Source organism: Rhinolophus hipposideros, assembly GCF_964194185.1.
Source record: "Rhinolophus hipposideros genome assembly, chromosome: 2".
In the NCBI taxonomy this organism is placed as follows: Eukaryota; Metazoa; Chordata; class Mammalia; order Chiroptera; family Rhinolophidae; genus Rhinolophus; species Rhinolophus hipposideros.
Genome location: NC_138048.1, coordinates 13,823,309 through 13,848,800, shown reverse-complemented (window position 1 = coordinate 13,848,800; position 25,492 = coordinate 13,823,309). Strand labels below are relative to the sequence as shown.

The 25,492-nt window shown below is 35.5% G+C and overlaps 1 protein-coding gene across 20 annotated transcripts in view; it reads right to left on the bottom strand.

The window, feature by feature from the left end:
* Positions 1-25,492, bottom strand: part of ROBO2 (roundabout guidance receptor 2) — a 1,701,369-nt gene that overhangs the window by 547,246 nt on the left and 1,128,631 nt on the right. For all 20 annotated transcript variants that reach the window (XM_081063258.1, XM_081063255.1, XM_081063244.1 and 17 more), the window contains one exon: positions 1,369-1,695. In XM_081063258.1, coding sequence (XP_080919384.1) covers positions 1,369-1,695 — 327 coding nt within the window. The remainder of the gene's footprint in view (positions 1-1,368; positions 1,696-25,492) is intronic.

Sequence of the window (25,492 nt, the reverse complement as noted above, 5' to 3'; positions counted from 1 at the left end):
CAAACTTTTTTAAGGCCCAATTGTAGGCATCTTATTCAGAATTAATTCTAGATAAAATCTCTCCTCAATATAGATAATGTCAAACATATGGTCACCAAATTCTTGTTTATAAACCAAACAAAAGAAACAGGAATCTATCGTATTCTTCAATTTGTTCTGGAAAACAATCTATGAAGTTATGCAATCAATGTTCAAATAGCTGCAAAGCGTGATTACCTTAATTAATTAGTGTTTCTGGGTTCTCTGATTAACAAATACACACACATACACATAATAAATACATATACATATACATATACATATACATAATAAATACATATATGTATATATACACATATGCCAGGGGTGCCAAAAAAATGTGGACAAGTAGACACTTTGGTCAACGTTGCTCAAGCAGGAGTTCTCTGTAATCAAGAATGTCTGGACGGTGATGGTAACCACTTTGAGCACCTCTTGTAATTGCAGAAGTCAAATATGACTTGTATTCATCTTTTGTTATTGGTATAAATTAAGTATTACAATTTAAATAGTTTTTTCCTTTCTTAAAATGTGTATACATTTTTGGGGGACCCCGTGTGTGTGTGTGTGTGTGTGTGTGTGTGTGTGTGTGTGTGTGTTTTAACATCAGAGTCAGGGAAAATCCTTAGCTATTGCTGATTACCAATACTGAGTGAATCCCTCCTGTGTAGGAACATTCTGTCCCTACAGAAATCAGATCTCTTCTCTGATGAACTTTTTGATTAAAAAAAAAAAATCTGCTGTTCTTCCCAATATGATGCCTTGGGCAATAATTCTTGAATGTAGCCTAGAAGTAAGAGTTAATTTAACCTAGAGAGTATATTATTTTTAAAATTCACTAATAAAATTTCCTGGGATATATATATTTCCTGAGATATATATATATATATATATATATATATATATATATATATATATACACACATATATATATACACACACACACATATATGTATATATATACACACATATATGTATATATGTACACACATATATAAAACAGAAATCAGTACAATATTGAATGTATATCTTGTATTTGATGTCTTGTTACACAAAATTTTTATTATAACATAGCCAAGTTTAATACTTGTAGATATCTCTCATTGATAATTGAAATTTTAAAAATGACCAGCATCATCACCACCTTGCTTTAACATAAACCAAAGTGTTGCAACACCCGGGCTTGACATTATTTTAACCAGCTTTCTTTGGAGAAGGCAAAGTAAAATGATGTAGAATGCGTAGATTCTTTTATTTTTTAGGCATTGTCTATGGGAACAAATCGCAACTTAGTAGGAATTAATCAAAGTAAACATGCATGCCGTTTATGAGGCTCATCACGTTACTTACATGCCACTTCCAGAGATGCATTTCGGCTCACTGCTTCACCAAGATAGTTCCTTGCAACGCAGACGTAGCTTCCCTCATCAGGTTTGCTTCTGCGCCCGTGCACAATGCGCAAGAAGAATAAGGATCCGCTGGGCAGCAACATCCTATGGGACCGGGGATCATCCTTGTCAGTCTCCACCCTCTCACCATCTTTGTACCACTCAATGGTGGGTGTTGGTCGGCCCTCGGCCTTACAGTTCAAAGTGGTGGGCTCTCCCTTAGAAACAATGACATCTGAAGGGTGCTCCACAATCCGCGGGGGAAAGTCCTCCTGGCGAAGACGCGATCCTACAAAATATGACAGAATAGACGCAAGCTTTAGTGTTTTCTTATCTGTAGCTTTTGTGTCACCTAAGTTCACACTGGTGAAATTTAACTCTTCAATTATTCAAAGTACAGTTACTACGATTTTACTCATGTGTCACTCTTGTGTTTTTCTGCATCTCATAAGTCATCCCAATTCCTTTGTGGAATGAGACAATGTAGCAATAAATATAATATGTTAATTCTAATGAATTAGGTTTAACAGGTCCCATAAACCACGGCAAAGAAAAGTAAAAGGGAAGATGATATTTTCTTTTGTCACCAGCGTGTCAGAATGAGTACTAAGATGAGTAAGACTAATTCCTGTCCTCACAGTGCTTACCACTACCGGGAAGAAAAGCAAGTGGGTAATTACCTAGAATACACAGTTAGATACTGTTTATCATGCTAATGTTTTGTTATCAGACTTGATATAAAAAGAGACCTGAGCATTATATACAAATATTAACTCAATTTAACAGACCAAGAGGAAGCTTAGGAAATTACATCAACTGCCCAGAAATATAGAGGAAGTAAGCAGTAGAGGCAGGATTTGAATCCAGTTATGTCTGACTGAGGAACTAAAGTAGAATCACTATGTTAAACGGAAATGGGCTGTATGAAAGTCCAATAAATACCTCATAGGAAGAAAACGGGGCAAAAAAGTTAACTCTAAATAAGAACTCTCTCCCCCAAAAGGTGGCATTTAAATTGAGCTGTAAAGAATAAAAATACGTCAATAGAGGAAGAAAGGAATTCAGATTGAAGAACAACATGAACAAAAGAACAAGGAAGTGAGAGTATATGCATAGCACATTTCATAATCAGGGAAGACGTTGATGTGGCAGGTGAGGGTAAATTTAGATTGGAGCCGTAGACAAAAGGGCTTTAAATACCATGCTAATAAGTGGGACTTTTAGTCCACACAGCTAACCAATTTTGAGAGGACAGTGACTTGACTACTTGTATATTTAAAAAGACACTTTTGGCCTGCAGTGTAAGATAGCAATGGATGCAAAAAGACAGTTGAGACTTACTTAAATACCACAAAGAACCATTAAACATAAACTGAACTTGAGAAATGCTGCAGACAGTACAAAAATGGAGGAAGATTTAAGTCATATCATAAAACAACACTTGATAGAATTTGGCATATCACCATATGGGAAGGAAGAGTAATAGGTATCACCGACTTCCATGTGGCTTCAATGAAAGTAGGGGCATTAAGGGGTATAAAAACAGAAAGCAAAACTCCTGTTGGTATTTTAAGAACATTTAACATAACATCTTTGAATATTTTTAATTTATAAGCTATCTATGGCCATTAGTGGTGGAAAGGTCGTACCAACTGCTGCAAATTAATATAAAGGAGATACTGAGAGAAATAATCACATGTGAGGACATAGTGATAATCTTCATAAGGGCTTTTAAAAGTTTGCTCTTAAAATTTTCCAAGCAGTCACCTAATATTAGCAGATTTCTGCTTACTAAACACAAGTAATATTTATTCCTCAATATTATTCTATGTTATGTTCAATATCAATTAAAAATGAATATTTTAATTTGACATAGGAAATTCAATTTGGTAGTGAATAAATCTTTTCTTTCCTAAAGAGGATTAAATTTTAAAAGTTTCTAATTACCATTTGTTATCTCATCAGATCCAAGAAGGAACTTAAATAACAAATACCTAAAATAAAAGAATAGTTTATAGGGGTGGCCGGATGGCTCAGTTGGTTAGAGCATGAGCTCTGAACAACATGGTTGCTTCATGGGCCAGTGAGCTGTGCCCTCCACAATTAGATTGAAGACAACAAGCCACGGCTGAGCTTCCAGAGGGGTGTCCGTATGGCTCAGTTGGTTAGAGCACGAACTCTCAACAACAAGGCTGCTGGTTCAATTACCACATGGGATGGTGGGCTGTGCCCCTGGAACTAAAGATTGAAAAAACAGCAACTGGACTTTGAGCTGAACTGCGCCATCCACTACTAGATTGAAGGACAGTGATTTGGAGCTGATGGGGCCTGGAAAAACACACTGTACCCCAATGTTCCCAAATAAAAACTTTAAAAAAAAAGTGAATAGCTTATAGTACACAGGTCAGATTTAAAAAACAAAACAAAACAAAACAAAAAAACTAAAGAAACCCGGGGAAGAGATCCAAGATGTTCAAGTAGGTAAACATTGTGCCTTATTCCTTCGATAAACACATTAAAATTACAACTAAGTTACAGAACAATCTACCATCTTAAGTCTAGGAGAACCATCTTAAGTCTAGTCGAATAGAAGTTTCATAACTAAAGATTATAAAGAAGAAGCAACCTCGAGACTCGTAGAAGGGACAGAGACATAGAACAGGCCAGCAGCAAAGCTCCATGTGGCGGTTGAGAATCAGGAGGGATATCTCAGCCTCGGAGATTCCGCTCAAATGAGCAAGTGACTCCAGAACCACACAGGCTCCCCACCCTGGAGTACTGCTGCCTGGAAGAGACCTCACAATATCTGGCTGTGAAAAACAGTGGGGATTCTGACCATCCGGATGGGACGGAAAGCTATGAAAAACCCAGCCATCCTCTTAAAAGGTCCATGCACAGATTCACTTGCAAGCATGCACCCTGGGCTTGGGCAGAGAGACGGTGACTCGGGGTGCATCAAAGACACACAAGGAAAGACTGAGGTGTGTGGTTTTAGGTGAGGACTGGAGGACAGTTGTCATTCCCTGTGTGGGGTCCTTCTCTTGTGCAGCCAGCAGCCAAATGCCATGTTTCCTGTGATAAGCCCGCCCCCACATGACCAAATCTGAATCTGATTGGTCTGGTGAGTTCCCCTGAAACCCTGCCTTCCCCAAGTGCCCCAACGCTGGAGGCACTTTTTCAGTGAGGAGCTAGCCCTGCCTGCATTGCACTCTTTCTTGGAAAACATTGGGGTCTGTGGGCCCCAGATGGGCGGCGACTGGTCTATGTGTGCTCTGAGACTTTTGCCAAGTAGCTCCAAGATAAGCACTGGCACCAAACCAGAGTCTAACTAACCTGGTGACCACACTTCTTCCCACTCTAGTGACTCCCTGACACCCTGCCTCACCAAATTGGTGTACCACCTGAGGCTTTATCAGCAGCTGAATCTCAAGGGAGCTGGCAACAGGTGGCAACAGGCCTTGGGGTGTCCTGGCTTTTGGGGGAGCTACCCCATGGAGAGGGCAACCATCTCGCTTCACATCATGGCGTCTCCCATGTGCCTACAAGTTTAGTGCAGGTGGGGAACAACCACACATCGCTTTGTATCTCCTACCAGGTAGTCCCCCACTGGTCACAGTGGGTGACCTGGGCCTGCACTGGAGCCCCTCCCAAGAGGCCCCAAAACCAACATACTTAGAGGTTGGCTTCAGACCACACAGAGCACCACCCAATTAGCTCCACAAGTGGCACACAGAAAGGGCAATCTCTACAGGCACCAGGGCCCACTAGGACAAATCCCTCTCAGTGGGGTAAGATACCAACATAGCAGCCCATAAGCTGTGGATGTGGCCAAACCCCACAGAAAGTCAGACTGAGGGTCAATGCCACCCACTGACATGCCAACAGCAATCAAGGCCCAACTACAACAGCGGGGCACACGCAACACATACAAGGGACACTTCTGAAGCATCTGGCGCAGGTGATGCAATGTACAGCATAGGGAAGAGAGTCAATAAAATTGTGATAGCACGGTACAGTGTCAGATGGTTCCTGGACTTATCACGGTGGTCACTTATTTAGGTATATAAACGTTAAATAACTATGACATACACCAGGAACTAATATAATATTGTATGTTAGTTATATTCTTTTCATAAAAATCTTATTTAAATAACCCAAAGCATTTACATATAAGGTAATCATATCATATATCACAATAAAGAAGGTAATAAATAAATATTTTAAGTACTGGGTCCCTAAAGCAAATGAGGAATTTGCAGGTTATAAAAAGTAAGAACTATTTTAAAAGTAATAATCGAAAAAGTAATAATCAAAAAAAAACCTCGTATAAAGAGCTAATCATAGTTTGCAAATCAGTAACATCTTTCCAAATGTAAAGGTCTGGATACAGAGCCATAGAATCTGATCTTGAAATGCATCAAGAATTGGATACTACTTTTCACATAGCAAGCATATGGTCAACTACAATCACCTTGCTTAGATGTCCTCCTTGCTCTTCTCTAATCTCCCATATTCAGTCATCTACATTCTCCCTACTGTCACAGTTGTTCTATTATTAAAACTAAGCAAGTCAATCATCAATGTTTAACAGTACTAACAAGTATATCACATAGTTCCCTACATTATTAAACACTTAGCCTGGGTAAGGCCTGAATAAAACCTTAAATATATTAATTAAATAAGTATATTTAATTAAATAAATACTCATTAAATAAAATATTAAATAATAGACATATATGAGAAAAAAAGAGGCACAATTTCTGAACTATTTGACAATAAGATTTAGAGTCCAGCATGTTCAATTCAGGATTTTATTCAATTATTACTATTATATATATATATATAATATATATTATTATATATTTATATATATTTATTATATATAATAAATATATATAATTTATTATTATATATTTATTATATATTTATATATATTATTATATATATAATATATAAACTATTATATATTATATATATAAACTATTCTAGTGTCGTCATATTTGGAAATTCCTGTAGTGACTTTATTCCCACTATGATAAAAACTTCAAAAGAACATCTACAATCTCAATATAAGAGATAAAACTCAAACAACTAGAAGAAATTATAGAAGCAAATTTTCATGACCTAGAGTTAGGGAAAACCTTCTTGAATACGACACCAAAAGCACAAGTGACAAACCAAATAATAGCTAAATTGGACTTCATAAAATTTAAATATGTTCCTACTTGAAAATAACACATCAAAAAATACAAGGCAACCCACAGAATCAGAAAAAACTATTTGTAAATCATGCATTTGATAGTGTAGCTGTATTTTTTGTGCAACACCCTATCTATCTATCTATCTATCTATCTATCTATCTATCTATCTATCTATCTATCACCTATTGTTGTTTCTGGCCTGATGATTAACGTAAAACTTAAGGTTATAAATGAAGAAAATAATCTGTTGGTAAGAGTGAACACAAATTGTTACAATGCTTTGTATAAAATTTGTTCATAGTGCCTTTTTACAAATACCATATTTTATAAATCATATGATTCCATTTTTTATGAAATGTCCAGAAAAGGAAAATCCCTAGAACAGAAAGTAAATCTGTGGTTGTTTAGTGTAGGTGATGGGGGCGGGGAACTAGGAAATCTTTTCAGGGTGATGAAAATATTCTAAAATTGATTATAATGATGATTGTACACTTCTGTGAAAATAATAGAAATGATATAGTGTATACTATAAATAAGTGAATTATGTGGCATATGAATCATATCTCAATAAAAATGTTTTAATAAAGTCATGAATAAAGGTACTGTGAACAAATTTAATGCAAGACATTGTAACAATTTGTGTTTACTCTTACCAACAGGTTTATTTTCTTCATTTATAATTTCTTCATTTAAATTTAATCATCAGGCCAGAAACAGCAATAGGGCATAAACTAAAGATGAAAGATCTTACCAGCTAGATGATAGATAGAGAGATGAGAGATAGAGAGATGAGAGATATAGATAGATCAATAGATGGATAAATGATGATAGATAGATAGATGATAGATAGATAGATAGATAGATAGATAGATAGATAGATAAATAGATAGTCAGATAGATAGATAGACAGACGGATAGACGACAGGGAGCTATGCAAAAAATACAGCTACAATGTCAATGTTTAGATGTTACTAAGTGTGAGAGGATTAATTCTGAGCTCCCTTAAAATCAGATATTACACAACTAACAGTGACCCCTAAGAGGGAAAAACCTTAGGTAGGTCCTTGTATTCTTTGAAATTTTGTATAAAAATGTGTATTCGTTCATGTGTGGGCAGGAGGAAGTCGTGGTGAGGGGCATCAGAGCTTTCATCAAATTTCCAAAAGGTCAGGGTCTTTAAAACTATTAAGGACCACTAACCCCTTAGGCATTTAGCATGGTTAGACCAAAACAACCCCACCATTTGGTTAAAAAAAAAAAAAAAAAAAAAAAGCTGAGTCGTCAAACTCATTGGGAATTCAAATCCCAACAGTAGAGGGGGCTGTTCATCACATGAAGTGCATTGGAATAGTTTTACCTCAAGAGCTTTGATAACCCCGAGGCGAGGCGTATTTTGAAATACAGGATCCGGGGCGCAACCCCAACCCAACCAGCATCTGATCGCGATTGCAGAATCAGGACTGGCATTTTAACAAGCTCCCCCAAAGGGAGCTCATCTCACCCGTGTTCCTATGACCCTGAGCTAAGAATGTTTTTATATCTTCATAATGTTAGAAAACTGAGGAGAAGGTGAGAGAAGAAGAGACTTTGGAGGAGGAAAGAAAAAGACCTTATGTGGCTTAAAATGCTTGAAGTATCTGCTATCTGATCCTTTAGAGAAAAAGCTGGTCTAGAGTACCTGTTTATTACTTTCCATTAACAACTTCAGTTTTTTTAAATTTATATTTTTCTTATATAGAACCACAAAAGTGTTTTATCCAGACTTCAGATGAAAACAAAAATAAAAACTTTGACAACAATGTTAATATTGTTTATGTATGAAAAATATTCAGGACCTCTATATGAACAGAGAGGCTAAGAGATGCATCGGAATTACTATCTACAGTTCTAACTTCTCTTGCAGCTGATAGCAAGTGTGGGCATCTTTTTTATAACTCAGTTGATAACTGGACAATCAAATAATCAAATTTGAATTAACATTTTATTCAGCTGCCCTTAGCTATTATAAAGACAATGTAAATTAGCACAGGGTTCTAAAGATGAGTATCCAAATGTTTATTTTTACTGTCCAAGCAAGTAAGCTCTAAAACAGTCCAGCAACTTGTCCATAATTGAATAGCCAGTAGAGGCAAAATTAGAACTCAAGACCTTTAATCCCAAATGTTTTTAAAAAGAGGCTGGAAGAGTAAGTAAGGAATAAACATTACAACTATGCTCGTTGAAAACTTTCTCTAAAGTTGTTTCAATAACATGAGTCAGATGAATGTCTCTAGTAGTAACGTAGCCAGAAAATATCTTCATTGTTTTTCAAAGTATGACTCTCAGAGGGCCTGTCTTAGAGTCACTTGGAATATTACTATAAAATGCAGATTCTTGGTCTCCGCAGTGAACAAGACGCATAAGAAGTTACAAGTGGAAGGGTCGAGGAAGCTGCATATTTAGCATGTTTGCCCCAAGGTCCTGCACTTAGATGTAAGCATTCCACAGAAATATCAATTAGACAACTGGATGCAAATACATCTTTGAATAATGTTCTAAGTATCCAAATTTATATAAAGGATCATTTCTGCTTCTCAGAAATTCCTAAACAATGATTTTCTAGTAATTTTTGGTAAAATGTTTAATAAAAAACAAATTGAGGCCGGCCCGGTAGCTCAGGCGGTTAGAGCTCCATGCTCCTAACTCCGAAAGCTGCCGGTTCGATTCCCACATGGGCCAGTGGGCTCTCAAAAAAAAAAAAAAAAAAAAAAAAAAAAAATTGAATAGTGTATTAGCATTAGCTCTTCAAATTTTAGAGGTTTGGAGGTGAAGTTTAAAAATCATAATTTGTTAAAATATTTAAATTTAGTTTAATTTAGGCAGGTACCACACTCATCACCGTGAGTGCTACAGAAAGTTTTGTTTTCAGGAAGTGATTTCAATTACATAATATAATAAAGTAGATAAAAGATCTAGAAAAATACTTGTTGATTTCACTTCATGTGTTTCAAAGGAACCGGCCCCTACCTCATTATTCAGTTGTGATATTGTATTTCCTTAAATTAAGCTTCACTTTTCATTCACATACAGGATCGCCATATCTAGTTAAGTTAAGCAACACATGTCAAACTCCTAAAATTTTTAAAGGGTAGAATAAATTCTTGGCAAATTAGAGACAGTGTAAAATACAACTCCGTCCAGTGAAATATCTAGGTGGTGTCTGTTTTTCTTTTTCTTAAAAATGTACATAATATTGTGTCCTAGTTCATAATAACTATGTTTTATTTTCCAAAAATATCCTGTAGTAAAATTAAGCCAGGAAGATTCTCTATGATTACCCTATTTCTGAATGTCCCTCAGTTTGAGAGGTACTTAGTGCAACACGAAAAAGTGAAGGCTGCATCAGAATAAGAAGGTGCAGTGTGGTAGGAATAAAGGGCATGAGTTTTTAATCAGCAAATGTTTATGCCTCACTTTCACCAGGCACAAACCAGAACACCAATGCCTCACCAGTTGTTTTAGATGATAAAAAGAAATCATATATATAGATCAGCGGGACATGCAGTAAACATTCAGTATATCTTTTTTTCCCCTTCTATAAACAATGACATACTCTCCACAATTTCCCCCTTAAAACTCAAAGTTTAAAATCTCTAAGGTTTAAAGTTGTTAACTGCTTTCTATTTTGCCAAAATAAATCCTATTCAAAATTGTCTCTATGGAAAGAAAATTTTCTCAGCGCCACTACAAATGATGTCCATGCTGATTAGTCAGCTAAAGTAATTTGAAATAAAATGGAATTAATCAATCACTTCAAGTCTGTCCTTACAACTTTTCCATCCTTCAATTTTTCATGATAACTAAATTCCAGTGTACTTTCCTCATGAGGAGCGGGGAATGGAAAAGAGCTTTGAGATAACTTTTGTTGTTGTTTTCTACAGGGATTTTGATATGATAGGATTTGGTGGGAAAGTCATTGTTTGGTTACCATAAAGATGATTTTATCCATTAGAACCTTACTGAAATTCATGAAATTATCTAATTTAGCAATAACCTAAATAAATGTATAAGAGTCTCATTCCTTCTGGAAGCACAGCCATGCCATGTTAAAAATAAGTTTGAATTAGAAACAACATCAAAATTGAAGCCTAGAAATCCTACTTATTTATTCCAAAATTTCTACATGGCTTTTCAATGTCATAAAACTAAATGGCCAACAGTATGAAAAGGAATTCACAAATATAAACGATGTTTCTTATCAAAACTTAACAACTTAACAGGCAGCTTTGATTCTGAAAGTTTCAGTTGTACAACATGGCATCTAGTACCATCCTTATCACCCTGTCTTCTAGGTCCAACAGGCAAAAGATTCAGCTACCAGTGACCCTCTCATTCCAAAACCCATTTTACAGATGAAAGAAGAATAAAAATAGAGAACCAGTGAACTGAAATTTCCTTTCCCCAAAGTGAGACGAGAATATAGCTGCAGTTGCCTTAGCTGTGAGTCCAGGCTGTTTTCAGAATGACCTTTCTTTTTCTATGACCCTGCCCATATTTTGAAAGTCTAAAATAGAAAGTCCCAAGCTCCAGATTTCAGTTGCTTTTTTGCTTTCTCTCTCTCTCTCTCTCTCTCTCTCTCTCTCTCTCTCTCTCTCTCTCTCTCTCTCTCTCTCTCTCTCCTTTTTCTTTTTTTTTTTTCTATTTTCTGGGCCATTGTATGATTCAGTATATGATTTTAAGAAAGTTACCTAAACTTTCTTATGATACTATTTCTTTGTCCCCAAATTGAAGCAACTGGAAGTATAAATTGCTACAAGTTCACTGTTTATAACATGATCACACTCTTTATGGCTGTCACATCATAATGGACATACCTAAAAGAGAAGATAATAGGTGGCAATTTAAATTTATAACCACAGAGCAAATTTTCTTTTCCAATTGTATAAAAAAATAATTAACATAACATCACTGTATAACTCATACAGTATGATGGTTTGATTTGCATATGTTAATATTATGAAATGATTACCGCAACAGGTTTAGTTAACATTCATCTTCTCATATAGATACAATTTACAGAAAAAAAGATGGAAAGAATAAAGGAAAAAAAATTTTCTCCTTGTGATGAGAACTGTTAGGATTTACTCTCTTGACAATTTTCCTATATATCATACCTCATTGTTAGCAATAGATATCATGTTGTGCATTTAGTACCTAGTATTTATTTATCTGATAATTAGAGATTTGTACTTTTGGCCAACTTATCTAACCCCCACTCCTTCATCCCTAACCCCACCGCACCCCACTCCTACCCCTGGTAAGTACCAGTAGTCTGGTCTCCTGGAGTTCTTTGTTAATTTTAATATTGTACATATAAATGATTTCATACAGTATTTGTCTTTCTCGGTCACTTAACAGAGCACATTTTTAAAAACATGTGTGTTAAACTAATATTCATACTTTTAATAAAAGTATTGATTAGAAAGATTTGCCCTTGGTATGTCTTGTGTCTATATCAAAAGCAATGGTTATCAAAATGCCTTCTTAGAGATCCCTCCAAAAGTTAACAATATAAAAGCTTTTGTTTAAAAAATAGCTTACGTAACATTTCAAATTTATTCTTAAATTTCTAAGAAATGTATGCACATCGCCAATAAATACATGGTTCTATAAATCACTTTAACCAAAGACTAACTGGTAATACATGGATATTTATCTTAAAAATAAATCTTCTCTCCATTATTTAAAACACAACATTAGTCAAGATATTTCAATTTTCCTTCCTTTTTCAGAGGGAGCAGGTTACTGTTTCAGGACAAGGTAAATGAGAGATTCATAATACTTTCTCTCTGAATTTCACAACTGTATTTCAGGACCATATCTCTGTATTCTTAACAGAAATTGCTGAAAATATTAAAAGTGGAATACATTTTTCTTCTTTCTTTTTTCCAGCACCCTGTTATTGAGCACTTTCATTAGGTAAGTATTAATTGCTCTTTTTTTAGCTTTTATTTATTTGTGTTTTTCCAGGACCTATCAGGTCTAAGACAAGTAGTTGTTTCAATCTAGTTGTGGAGGGCGGAGCTCACAGTGGCCCATGCGGAGATAAAACAAGCAACCTTGTTGTTAAGAGCACCGCGCTCTATCCAACTGAGCTAACTGTCTGCCCCTTAATTGCTTCTTTATAATATTTCAGTTTCTGGAAGCCTACATCCAATGCAATGAGTCTCTGTCCTCACCTGAGCAGGTGGGCCCCAGTGACAGCACCAGCATCCGGGGGAAGGCAGGATTGCTTTAGGTAAGTTAGAATCAGTAGCCAAAGGCAATCAAGTCCAGGAGTGGACACAGGGGAATATCTGTATACCATTAAAGAGAAATTTTGAAACCACAAATCTGAAGTTTCCAGCAAATTTTTAGGGGTGATTTCCTGCAAATAAATTAATTAATTCCCTACTTTATAAATTCATTTTCTAACAATTCAGTGAGGAACCAATGTATGAACCTAGACATTCATCCAATACTTTTTAAAATCAATTTGCTACATCTTACCATGGTTGAAGGCATTCTTTAAAGAGTGATTTGCCTCCAAATCAGGAGTTTTCATGGGTTGTGCAGATTTGCCTTATAATAACAAAAGCAATCTCCATTCCAGGAAGATATCTTTGAAATGTAGCTTCTTATTGCCATGTTTTTAATATTTTGACGTGCTTTCAGAATTGCATTTGGCTTTATAAAAGATGATGCAATGAAACAATTTTGAAACTCAATAGATTATTTAACAATGTTTAATTTTCCAAAAACCATTGATAATTACTGAGTGGATACTATAAATGGATTTCCAGAAAACAGCATTCTACTTAAGTAAACTCGTAGTGGAGTGATAACATATTAGCATTTTATTCTATTTCCTAAGGAATATATTGTGAGAATTCTGTAGTAGTAGTAGCATTAAGCTTCGAAACTGGAGATGCCAGAGGCCCCAGGCATCAGTGTCAGAAAACATGATCCCACCAGCACTGGTATTTCACACATGTGCACCAAACTTTGTTAAATATTTAGTTTCTCATAAATTTGCTTAGAACTCTCAGTATATTTTTCTCTAACCTGAAATATTTTATTATAAAGTTAAATCAAGATCCAATGGCCCTAGTTAAAATTGCAGATAAACTTATTTTACTATATAGTATACTAAGGATTTTTTAAAAAACAGAATTGAAAGTGTTAGTACATTTCGTAACATTTCTTCGGAGAAAAATGACTAAAACAAAAATCACAACTGCCATGAGACAAATATATTAGTTGTATCATGTCCAAGTAATGCATACAATGACTGATTTTAGGCTTGTTCACTTACAATCAACATTCAACTACTTAAGAAGATGAGCTAACATTTAAAGCTCATTGTATTACTCCATTATCTTTTGTTATGTGGTGCTTAAACCATAGATTGGCTTATGTGGAATGGAAGAAAAGAAAGATACCTCAGAAACTGGATAAAAAATTGTGTGCATGGGCCTTTTTAAGAAATGATAAGGTACCTCTTTGTCAGGCAATAGAGATTCTCTGCCAACAAGAGGACTCTGACTTGAAATTGCTCTTTTACAAATGCTGAATAAGAGTATGAACTCAGGCAAGTCCCTGACCCTCTTCACACCTTGATTTCCTTACCTATAAAATGTAGAAGAACTAACCTAGCAATATTGCTGTGATGACTGAATGAGATTTTTCCCCCATGTGTTGAGCACACAGTATGCACTTGGTAAATGTTAATACTATTTGTGTTTTTATAATGTATAATACTTTTATTATATAACCTCTATTACAATACTCAAAGACATCTCTGACCCTATGCAGACGAAGAAGGACTGCCTACCATCTATAAGATACAGTCTTTTCTATGCAATAGCACACCATTCAAAATACAGCTTCTGCTGATCTTTCTACTATGGTATTCTACCAAAGACTGTTCCTACCTACCCAATTAAGGGCCATTCTGAATGAATACCTTAGTTTCATTTGAAAGTAAGCTCCATATTTTCAAGAACTTTGCACCTTACTCAGATTTGCCACATACTGGAAGTTCCAAAGATGACAATATTGGGTGATCAATCAATATGTTACATAAAAACACATGAATAAATATATCACTTTTGTTATTCTATCAATAGAGCTATAGGTAGCTGATTTTTTTTATCAAAAACTCTGTAACAGCTAAAGACTGCTTTTACTGTGGATCATGGCAAATTGGAGGTGTGCGATTTAATACCAGACATCACTGTCTGGGTGTGACGAACAAATAATCTGTAAATTACAGTCACTGAAATTTAATCAAATATCAATGTTTAATAACTCCTTTTGCCCACCTTAAATATTTTAGTGAAATAGGTTATATCAGTACTGATGATTTTTCTTTATAAAAATATTGAAACCCTTGTGTGATTCATACACGGGAAGCTTCGATTTTTTTGTTTGCTTTCCATTATAAAGTTAAAGAGGATTAAGAAATATCAAAATAAATTTTTGAAGGCACATTATCATGACTTAAGTTAAATGACATGACAGGAACAGGAATATTATAAGAACCTTGTCTGAAATTAACTCTTACCAGTAGTTTAAGGGGGTGGTGAAAACAAAATAATTTTTTCCCTTTTAATGCAACATGTTTTTTTCTTGAAATCTCTAAATTACAGTTTTATGAAATTGTGTATCTTTAATATATTGCTAGACCTCTTTCAACAAAGACCCAAGTCAAAGATGAGTATAGTGATCCCAAAGATGAAAAGAAAGATTTCCTCTCAAATAGTGGGATCAGCAATATTGTATTCAGTTTTCTTTATATTGTATAATGGCATGTCGGGATTCTTTTTCTGAAGCCTGTACTGTGCTAAGTAAAAGAGGTTTATAAAGGTAACTGAATACAACTTGTACTTACTGCTTTGTTTTTGACTATCACGCTCAGAGTGAATGGGCTTTCACAGTTGACCAAACTGAACAGAAGTGACAGTATCACATTTCTAGGGAGGTATTTGCAGTATACACACCTAAATTCACTTTTAAAGTGGTTTCTCCACTAAAAACACCTGGGACAAGATTGTGATCCAGAAAAAGTTGACAAACAGGCCATGTTTAAACAGCTGCAAATAGCTCTTATGTTTGGAATTATTAATAAATCCGTTTTCAAATCTTTAGAGTACTGTAAAAAGATTTCAAGTTGCATTTTGCCCTCACTTTATGCAATGCATGAAAATAAAAATAAATATAAACCTTCAACAATGGCTTGAAACACCCAAAAAAAAAATATATATATATATATATATATATATATATATATATATATATATATATATATATGTAAACAAATTAAGGTCTTTAAGAAAAACATTTTATCAGTTTTATTTGGTAAATCAATGATTTTGATAGGACTTCTGTTGTAAGGCTATATAAATGGTTAAGTTGATAAAATCCCAATTGCTTTAATATAGTAAATAAAGACTATAAGTTACATTGACCATCAGAATACTTTTCATTCGGGGATTTACTTTGTCTTCATTTTTGTCTTTTTATGGTATTCTGTTGATGCCTTTAAAAAGTGAATGATTTAATACAACTTTAAATTTCCTTTCAAGGAATGTCTTCTGTTTCAGAGCACAATGACCACCAGATAACATCATTGCTTCAGTAGAAATACTGAGTGCAGTTTTCAGTTAAAAGATTCTGTGTGCATAGAAAAAAAGGGGCTTTTTTTTTCTGAATGAAGAAAAGCAGCAAATGGGAGTGCTATAAATGTTTTTAAACAATCTTTTTCTTTTTCTTTTTTTTTTCATTAAATTTATTGGGGTGACAATTGTTAGTAAATTTACATAGATTTCAGGTGTACAACTCTGTATTACATCGTCTATAAATCCCATTGTGTGTTCACCACCCAGAGTCAGTTCTCCTTCCATCACCATATATTTGATCCCCCTTACCCTCATCACCCACCCCCCACCCCCTTACCCTCTGGTAACCACTAAATTATTGTCTGTGTCTATGAGTTTTTCTTTCTCATTTGTTTGTCTTTTAAACGATCTTTTTCTGCTTTAACTATGTATTAGTATGTTTCCTAAAATATGTCAAAGATGCAATTCCTTAGGTCTCTCAAAAAAACATCTGAAGTTTCTTTAAAAACTTGTGAAAAATATTATTTTTTCCACTCAGTTTGTTTACTTTGAAGACGTATCAGATGAGGGATCCAATGAACAACCGTAATCACCCCCTGGTTTTCCCCAGGTTATTACCATGTGGACATGGAATTAATCTCCATTCAGTTACTCTCAAAATGCAATGCTCTCTTGTCACAAAGCAAAAAGAGTGGAACACACAGAATTATTATGGATTATACCGAAGGGAAAGAAAACACTGACAAGCTGGGGAATAAAAATATACGGAGTTAGAGCAGTTGTAAAAGCAAGAATAAGGATAACTTAGTATAGGGTGGTATTTTTAAATGTAGAAAGTTGCTTTTAGAGTCAAGTACTCAGTACATCCAACTCTGACAAGTTGGATTTTATAAACAAGCAACAAATAACCATCTGGAAGAAAAAGTATATGGAAAGAATATAATGATATTTGCTTAATATTGCAAGTAGGTCTACTGCTTAATATTGAAAGTAGGTATACTACTTTCAAAGAAGGAAATAATAACCTTTGTTTTTTAAGAGTTATAAAAACTTCTGTTAATATTTGAAAAATAAAGATTATCATTACTGGTTAGTTTTGTTATAAATTTCTATCACACATTGATAGAAAAAACCTTTCAGTTATACGTAAACTAATGAACTAAAAGTTTGAACTGAGTCTAATAATTTCTGATTCAATAAGGAGTCTGCTTTTAGACGTCAGCTCGTTTCTTCATTGCTTTCCACAGGAAACGCATGCCCTCTCACTGTGTCAGGTATAATTTCTATGACAACAAGAGCCAAATCTCTACTTAGTGTCTCCAGTTACAAAAAGCTCCAGGCTTAGATCAGGTGCCCACTTGAATGCTCAATCATAACCTCAAATTCTATAGATCTCAAAATGGATCCTTCACCTCCCTCTGTCCCATATCTCATCCCCCTCTCCTTCCCAACATAATTCAATCTTTCTTCAGGTCCCTAATGGTAAAAATCCCAGCTGTAGAGTTTAACTCTTCAATTACTTTCATATCCGACTAGCATACAATTCCTGTGGATGTTTCTTCTTTCTCTCACTTTGTCTGCCTCTCAGTTCCATCCCTCTCTAGATTCAATTTTACATTATCATTACACCAAAAGCTTCATGGTTTCTCTGTTCCAAGTACATTCTAATCATTTCCCTCATCACACCATATCTAGAAAAAATATATAAGGATTTTAGAAAGCTATGTGTCACTTTTCTTTAAACAAACAAACAAGAAGGTGAGTCAAATAGATTTTCTCAAACTTTCAACGAGGGTTCTGAATTCTTCTCACTCCCTTGGCCAGTAGAAATCCATTTATTCAGCCAGCTGAATTACAAATTGCACTTTTCTATGTCCAGCTTATGTGGCCAGGATTAAGCAAATTGCTTTGTGAGTCTTATGAAGTAGCACAAAACTCGGAACCACCATGCCAAGTCTCGGCATTTATTTGGACAGCATTGACATCTGCTGCCGTGAAGTCTCTGCAACACTGATTTACAGTCAAAGGTGCCAGAACATCACTTACTGTATTAAAATTTGGCCATGTTTCTCCATTTTTGGAGTTCACTGCAAATTGGAAAAAATATGTTGACTGCAGAGAGAAAAGCTGAAAGGCAGAATGATCCATTTTGTTGAGGTAGCTTATACCGCATAAATTTACCTAAAGTGTCCATATTGAAAACAGATCTCTGGGACAGCTGCCTCAAATGAATCCTGACATGAAGATACCAGCATTGATAAAATCTGACTTCTTATTTTTCTATGTGGCTTATGAATACCTTTAAATATAAAATAAAGAAATATCACCTAATAAATAGGAGCCTTAAATTAATTTTTGAATAATCCTTGTGAGATAATCAGGAAAAAAAAAGAGTGTAGTAGCACTGATGTAGTTAAAACACTTTCACTAGCCCCGGTATTTATGTCTAGTCTGTGGAATGTGAACTCAAGTGCACCAAAACACTGACACAATTCACAGTGAAAATTTTTACTGTCTAAAGTCTGTCAACAATCAGGAAATAAGGAGGTAGTGTATCTGTTATAATCGGTTTATAACGAAGTGATTTTTTAAAATTATCCTCCTTGGGGTTCAACAAGGTATTAAATATCCAATGACCAGTCCCAAAAACAAAGGTGTGAATGAGAGCACAATGTCTGACTTCACCAGACTCAATAAGCACCACCTCGATGTAGAGATGGTTGTTCACGAAGGCAACAGCCACCAATTAGAAAACTGAAAATTAGGTCAAAACAGGAGCGAGGGACTCATCCCTGAATACTGAATTACATTTATGTGGCATTTAATCACTCTCACAATAGCAAAAGACAAATTTTAGGGATTGTTCTTTACTGTAGTGAGGAATTCCGGTTTATACTTTGTTTTCAAGAATTACATCTTGGATGGTTTTTTTTCCTCTTCTAAGTTTGACTGGAATTTAGCTTGATATACTCTTTCACTATGATCGATTTGTATTAATGAGTTTACAACTAAAGATATGGGTCACATACAATGTTATAAGACCAAAGCAGATTGTGCATAGACTCTGGATTCAGATTAATACCAGGTTCAATCCTGGCAACTAGAGGGCAGGTTTTTCGACAGTAGAAGATGGGCATCAGATTATTTAGCCAATAGTAAGGGTAACTACTAAAGCTATCCTAATACTGGAGTCTGGAAAAGATGTAGGAGAAGCCCTGGGTCATCCTGGGGAGGAGTGTCCATCATTTATATAAATTTTACATATACATATATGTGTGTGTATATATATATATATATATATAATGGACACACACACAGAGGGTGCCAAAAAATGTATACACATGTTAAGAAAGGAAAACTGTTATTAAAATTGTAATACTCAATATATACCAATAACAAAAGATAAATACAAGTCACATTTGACTTCTACAATTACAAGAGGTGCTCAAAGTAGTTACCATTGGCATCCAGACACTTCTTTTTATTTTTTTAATTTTTTATTGGTGAAGGGGAAAAGTACTTTATTGGTATTGGGGAACAGTGTGTACTTCCAGGACTTTTTTCCAAATCAAGATGTTGTCCTTTCAGTCTCAGTTGTGGAGGGTGCAGCTCAGTTCCAGGTCCTGTTGCCATTGTTAGTTGCAGGGGGCCAACCCACCATCCCTTGCGGGACTCGAGGAATGAACCGGCAACCTTGTGGTTGAGAGGACTCGCTCCAACCAACTGAGCCATCCGGGAACTCAGCAGCAGCTCAGCTCAAGGTGCCATGTTCAATCTTAGTTGCAGGGGTTGCTGCCCACCATTCCTTGTGGGAATCGAGAAATTGAACTGGCAACCTTGTGGTTAAGAGCCCACTGGCCCATGTGGGAATCAAACCGGAAGCCTTCGGAGTTAGGAGCACAGAGCTCTAACCGCCTGAGCCACTGGGCCAGCCCCAGACACTTCTGATTACAGCGAACTACTGCTTGAGCAACGTTGACCAAATGTCCACTTGTAAACATTTTTTTTTGGCACACCTGGTATTTACAAGTATATTATTCCTACATTAAGGACACTCCCTGAAGAGGTCATTGCCTATAGAATTATTTTCGATAAATCAAAATTTTTTTAAAGTTTTAAAACAATACATTTTTGCACAAGCCACTGCCTCCTGCCACACAATAAAAATAGAAACTTTCTCTGCTTGCACACTGGCAGGCAACTGACATTTGCCTGTACTATGATTATTTCTGAATGACTTGGCACAACCTTTAATGATATGCTTCTTGCATCAGAGGATTCAACATTCCATTTTTGCCTATCTCATTGCTTTCGACTCCAAAAGTTGAATCTGCCCGGTTATCATTAATACACAGAGGCATTCTTGCATGGCTATCCTTAGAGTCTACACCCTTGCATTGCTTCAGAGGTGGTATCACCTTTGGATTTCCACTGGCTCATTTCCCTTGGATTGGATCCAAGACAGAACGGCCGTATGCTGAATTTCACTGTGGAGGCCAATGATGTAATAATGAGGTTCCCAGGCCAAAACCCCTTAGATTTTAAATGGTCATATTCCCAACATAAGTACAGGCATTTAAAATGATGTGTTTCTCGTAATTTCATTTAATTCAACTTTTTCTTTAACAATCAGGTCCAAACACCAAAATGAACCAAAGTGTCAATAACCTGCAATTTTCCATAAATTAGCACAAGCCCTCCTCCCACACCCACACAGTTACATACACACACACACACACACACACACACACACACACACACACAGTCACAGAATTTGGGGAATAAATTTTTCTCATTTCCCTTTAAGGAGGAATCTGCCACTCAACATTAATGTCAAATATTTGAGTCATTAAACAAAACATAACTCCAGTAAATATCGTATGAAAACCATAACATATCATATATATACATATACATATATAATATATATTATATATAAGATGTATATATAAATAAATTATATAATACATACATAATACATAAATTATATATTATAAATAAATTATATATACATTTTATATATAATTATATTATTGGATTAATATGTTCACTGATTTTTAGTGGAACTGTGCCTAGTCAGTAATGCAAGACTTCAAATAGCTATATATTTATGAAGGGAAATATATGAGCAGAGATTTTCCAGCTTGCCACACTCATGCCAAAGGCAGTTGTACATATGAGGAAAAGGACACAGGTCTACCCTCACAGTCAACTGTAGCTAGCTAAAGAGAGCTTTCCAATTCTTGGCAGAATAACAAATTCTCAAGCAGAGAGGGGATGGGGTGAGATTTTTTTTCTTCTGTAAGTAACTTAATGAATGAAGTACTAATTAACATTATGGCATTGATAAATGGAGAGAGAGATTAGGGATGTACTCGATATTCAGACCTTCGCAGATGGACTGTCAAAGCCACATTAATTCCTATCTCATTGGAGCATCTGCTTCTCCCATAATCCACTGCCCCTTGGTACGAACAACACAAACTGTTGTGACTCAATTCGATTTATATCAATCTAATTTCTTTCAATCCAATTTGTATTCCAATCTACTACCTTCTAATCACTTAAATCTTCAGCCTCCATCTGGTAAATTTTCTCTCAAAATTAACTGAGCAGATGCCTCTGCGATTGTCTCCCACAGTCAAGCTAATCAGACCCTCTCAGTGGCCAATAGAATCGGCTGAATAGGTACGTGACTTACGGTGTTGCCCTTCCAGTTACAAACTCAGGGAGGTAGGAAGACCATTTTATCTGTCATTAATTGGTTCATTTGCATAACACTGCTTGGGAAGAAACCCTGGACACAAAAGCCAGGAGTAGAAACTACTGGAAGAGAGTCAATGTGCTCATTTGTCAAATGAGCTTTCCGGTTTAATCTGCCCTCTGTTTAGGTTAACACAGACAGTGTGAGAATGTCATTTAATATTGTATGTTCTAAAAAACTACCCTCTGAATGACATGGCATTAAAAGTTTTCTATAATCATCAGAAAGTCATACTGAGACTCAACTTTGGTTAACAAATATATTCCCAAAGTAAGCTTCTGAATTTTCAGAACTATGCACTACTTTATCCCCCGGAGCATATGAGACATAAACAATACAGCCCCTGGCTGGCATTAGCATTCACTCCTCTGGAAGTTCCACTGTGATCCATAATTAATGACACAAATTAAATGTTCTCCGATGAGCAAACTGGACAGCACTACCTGTGGAATAAACCTCATTCTGGAGACCCAGTAATTAGCAAAAATGTAAATAAATAAAGGACCCAGAACAGATAAAGATGAGTACTATATGAAACTCCTGTGAGGTGGAATTGATTTTCATGTGAAATTCATGAGATTGGTTTCATTAATTTATAGCCATACGCAGTGTACCTGAATAATATTTTTAAATATATTTTTTTTCAAATTTTAAGACATCATTAACAGAAATATTAAAGTATTCAACGATGTTAGGAAAACCTTAAAGATAAGCCTAGAAAACCATTATATCTGAAACATAGTCTATTTTGGAGTGAACAATGCTTAAATAAGGCTCATTAACGTTATGAAACAAGAAAATGTCAAAATGCCTTCATAACATATAACATTAAGTATAAATAGTTGGAGATTAAATAATTGAATGTAGACTCTATTTCTATAATTCTGACTAGAGTAAGGTATAAAAGACAAGGCCTCTAGGTTTCTGGGTTCTTGGGTCTCCAAATTAACCAGAGAAAGCCAGCTGGAGAAGTCAGAGGGTGATGGCACTGGACCTGTGGGAAATTGTGGAACTGGTAAATTGGGAAGTGGTTGGAGACATTGATCTATCTCTCCATCTCAGCAGTAAGATAGTGAGGGGCACACAACAACTCACTGAATAAAACCAACCATTTCTGGACTCCGCTCAGTCACATTTGATGCCCTGAGCCCCAGTTACTTCCTCTGTGAAGTGGTTTTAAAATTATATCTGCTTCTACATACTGTGTTAAAAATGAAACAAATCATACATGCAAACCACACTTCTTTAATTCTAAGGCCCTGTGTAAATATAAGACAGCACGGCAGGGCCATTTAAGAACATGGACTCAGGTTTGAGATCTGAACTTAATAGTTGGGTAACTGCAGTCAAATTACTAACCCTCTCAGTATGTCAGTGTAAAATGGTGATATCGCCTACCTTACGTTGTAAGAAGAAAATGAATTATTATACACAATATGCCTAAATGCGTGCCTGGGACAGTGCCTATGAAAACATATGTGTCAGCTAAAAAATAAAAGTTAAGAAAGTTGTCTTTTTGTTGGAAGTTCTCAAATATATTTGTATATGCGTTAACTGTTCACTTGCTAAATAGTATCTATTTTCTCAATGCCATTCATCTTTTAAATAATAATAACAGCAAACTGAGTTGTAATATAATTATTTCAGGTGTTGTACTGAGGTCTATCTATAGAGTAGAAAAAATTATGGTTTTAGGAAGTACTTTCAATTGGCTGTCATGAAAACACTGACCTCAATCATATCAGTAATTTTGTTAATTACTGAAACCAATACTTGTGTATTATGTGCTAGGCATTGTGTTAGAAGGAGGAAATCCCAACCTCAAGGAGTTCAGTCTTGGGCCCTGGCACTTTGATTAAACAGCTGTTCCCCTCTGGGTAATAAAATTTCTGAAGCAGACGTGTCATGCACGTTCTTGAATGCTGAGGAGACTCATAACTGACTCGGAACTGTAGAAGTATTGATTAAAAGCCCACGTTAATAATCCTGGCCTCTAGGAGAGAGTTAGATATCAAAACTAGCAGAGATTCTAGGACATCCAGGAATGATTCTACACTTGGCTGATCTACCTGTCCAGTCAAAGGATACCCTGTCCATGCTACACCTCTGACAAAACAAGGAATGGCCCTTAATATATAATGGCCTATAATATACTATATTATATATTTCATGGACCCTGATATTTAATGGCCTCAAATATATAACAACATAATACATATTCCAATTATATAATAATAACTAAGAGGAGCAGATGCTGCTCTGAAGGATAAAATCCTTGACAATCTAGATAAAGATTGAACGATCTACTTGACAAAGAACCACGATCCCAGCTTTTTTTTTAATCACAGTTCCATCTGATTCAATCATTTCTCTTCTAACATTTTAGCAATGAATTCTCAATGCTAAGCCCCAATCAGGCAATCATTCACTCAAACTGAATCCAGAATTGACGAGGATTGCTGATAATTTGTATACAAAAGTCCAAGAAATATTTTATCAATTGTAGTCCTAGAATATTAGTTATATGTAGATATTGTTTCTATTGTGAAATTTAAGTTTGTATTTTTGGTGCCTGAAATAGTACCTTGATACATGTGCATGTTTAACAAACATTAACTCATTTTCAATACTACTAATATTTAATAATAACAACAAAAATGATCAACATATCTATACTTTGTTTAATTTTTAGGCACCAGGTGCTTTACAAAAATGACTTTATTTCATCCTCAGTATAAACTTCGTATAATGATCCTTTTTTTGTAGATGAGGAATACAAGAATTAAATAACGTGTATGGATTTATATCTGTAGTACTCAAGGTTATCAAAACATAATAGAAAATTTTTGTGCTCTATTTTTCAAAAGGCAAGGATATATATTTCACATGTGCTGAGTGATCTCTGTGTGTGTGTGTGTGTGTGTGTGTGTGTGTGTGTGTGTGTGTGTGTTTTGCCAAAGATTTTGCTCAGGAGACAATACATTTATCAAGAGAGAATACTGATTTGTTTAAGTGAGCTGTCCCAATACCACCTTTGAAGCTCCCCATTGTAAAGTCCCTTCCTTAAAAACGTTAGCATTGTCACATTTGAATATTAATAGTTGATGGGGTTCAGAACATGCTACCCCGAAAGAGGGCACCTTGGCATATTGACTATTTCAAGCTTAAGAAACTTTAGAAATGGCAGGTATAGGCAAGACTTTCTCACCTTCCCCTTCTCCAGGAAGTAGGTAATAGCCCTCATGTGACAGGTGCCCTCCTTATACATGGAGAGAAGGAGCATCCTTAGCTGAAGTAATGGACAAAGAGAGGAATCTGAAGGAACAGGCATTGCTAAGTTTCCCACAGTTTCTTACACCTATCTCATACCCTCTGTCCCCTCACATTTTCCCATGACTTTCCACTCTTCTTCAAACCTAGCCAACAAAACTGAAATTTAACTGCTTCTGTGGTCTTCCTTTCCCCATGAAGTCTCTCGTGTCA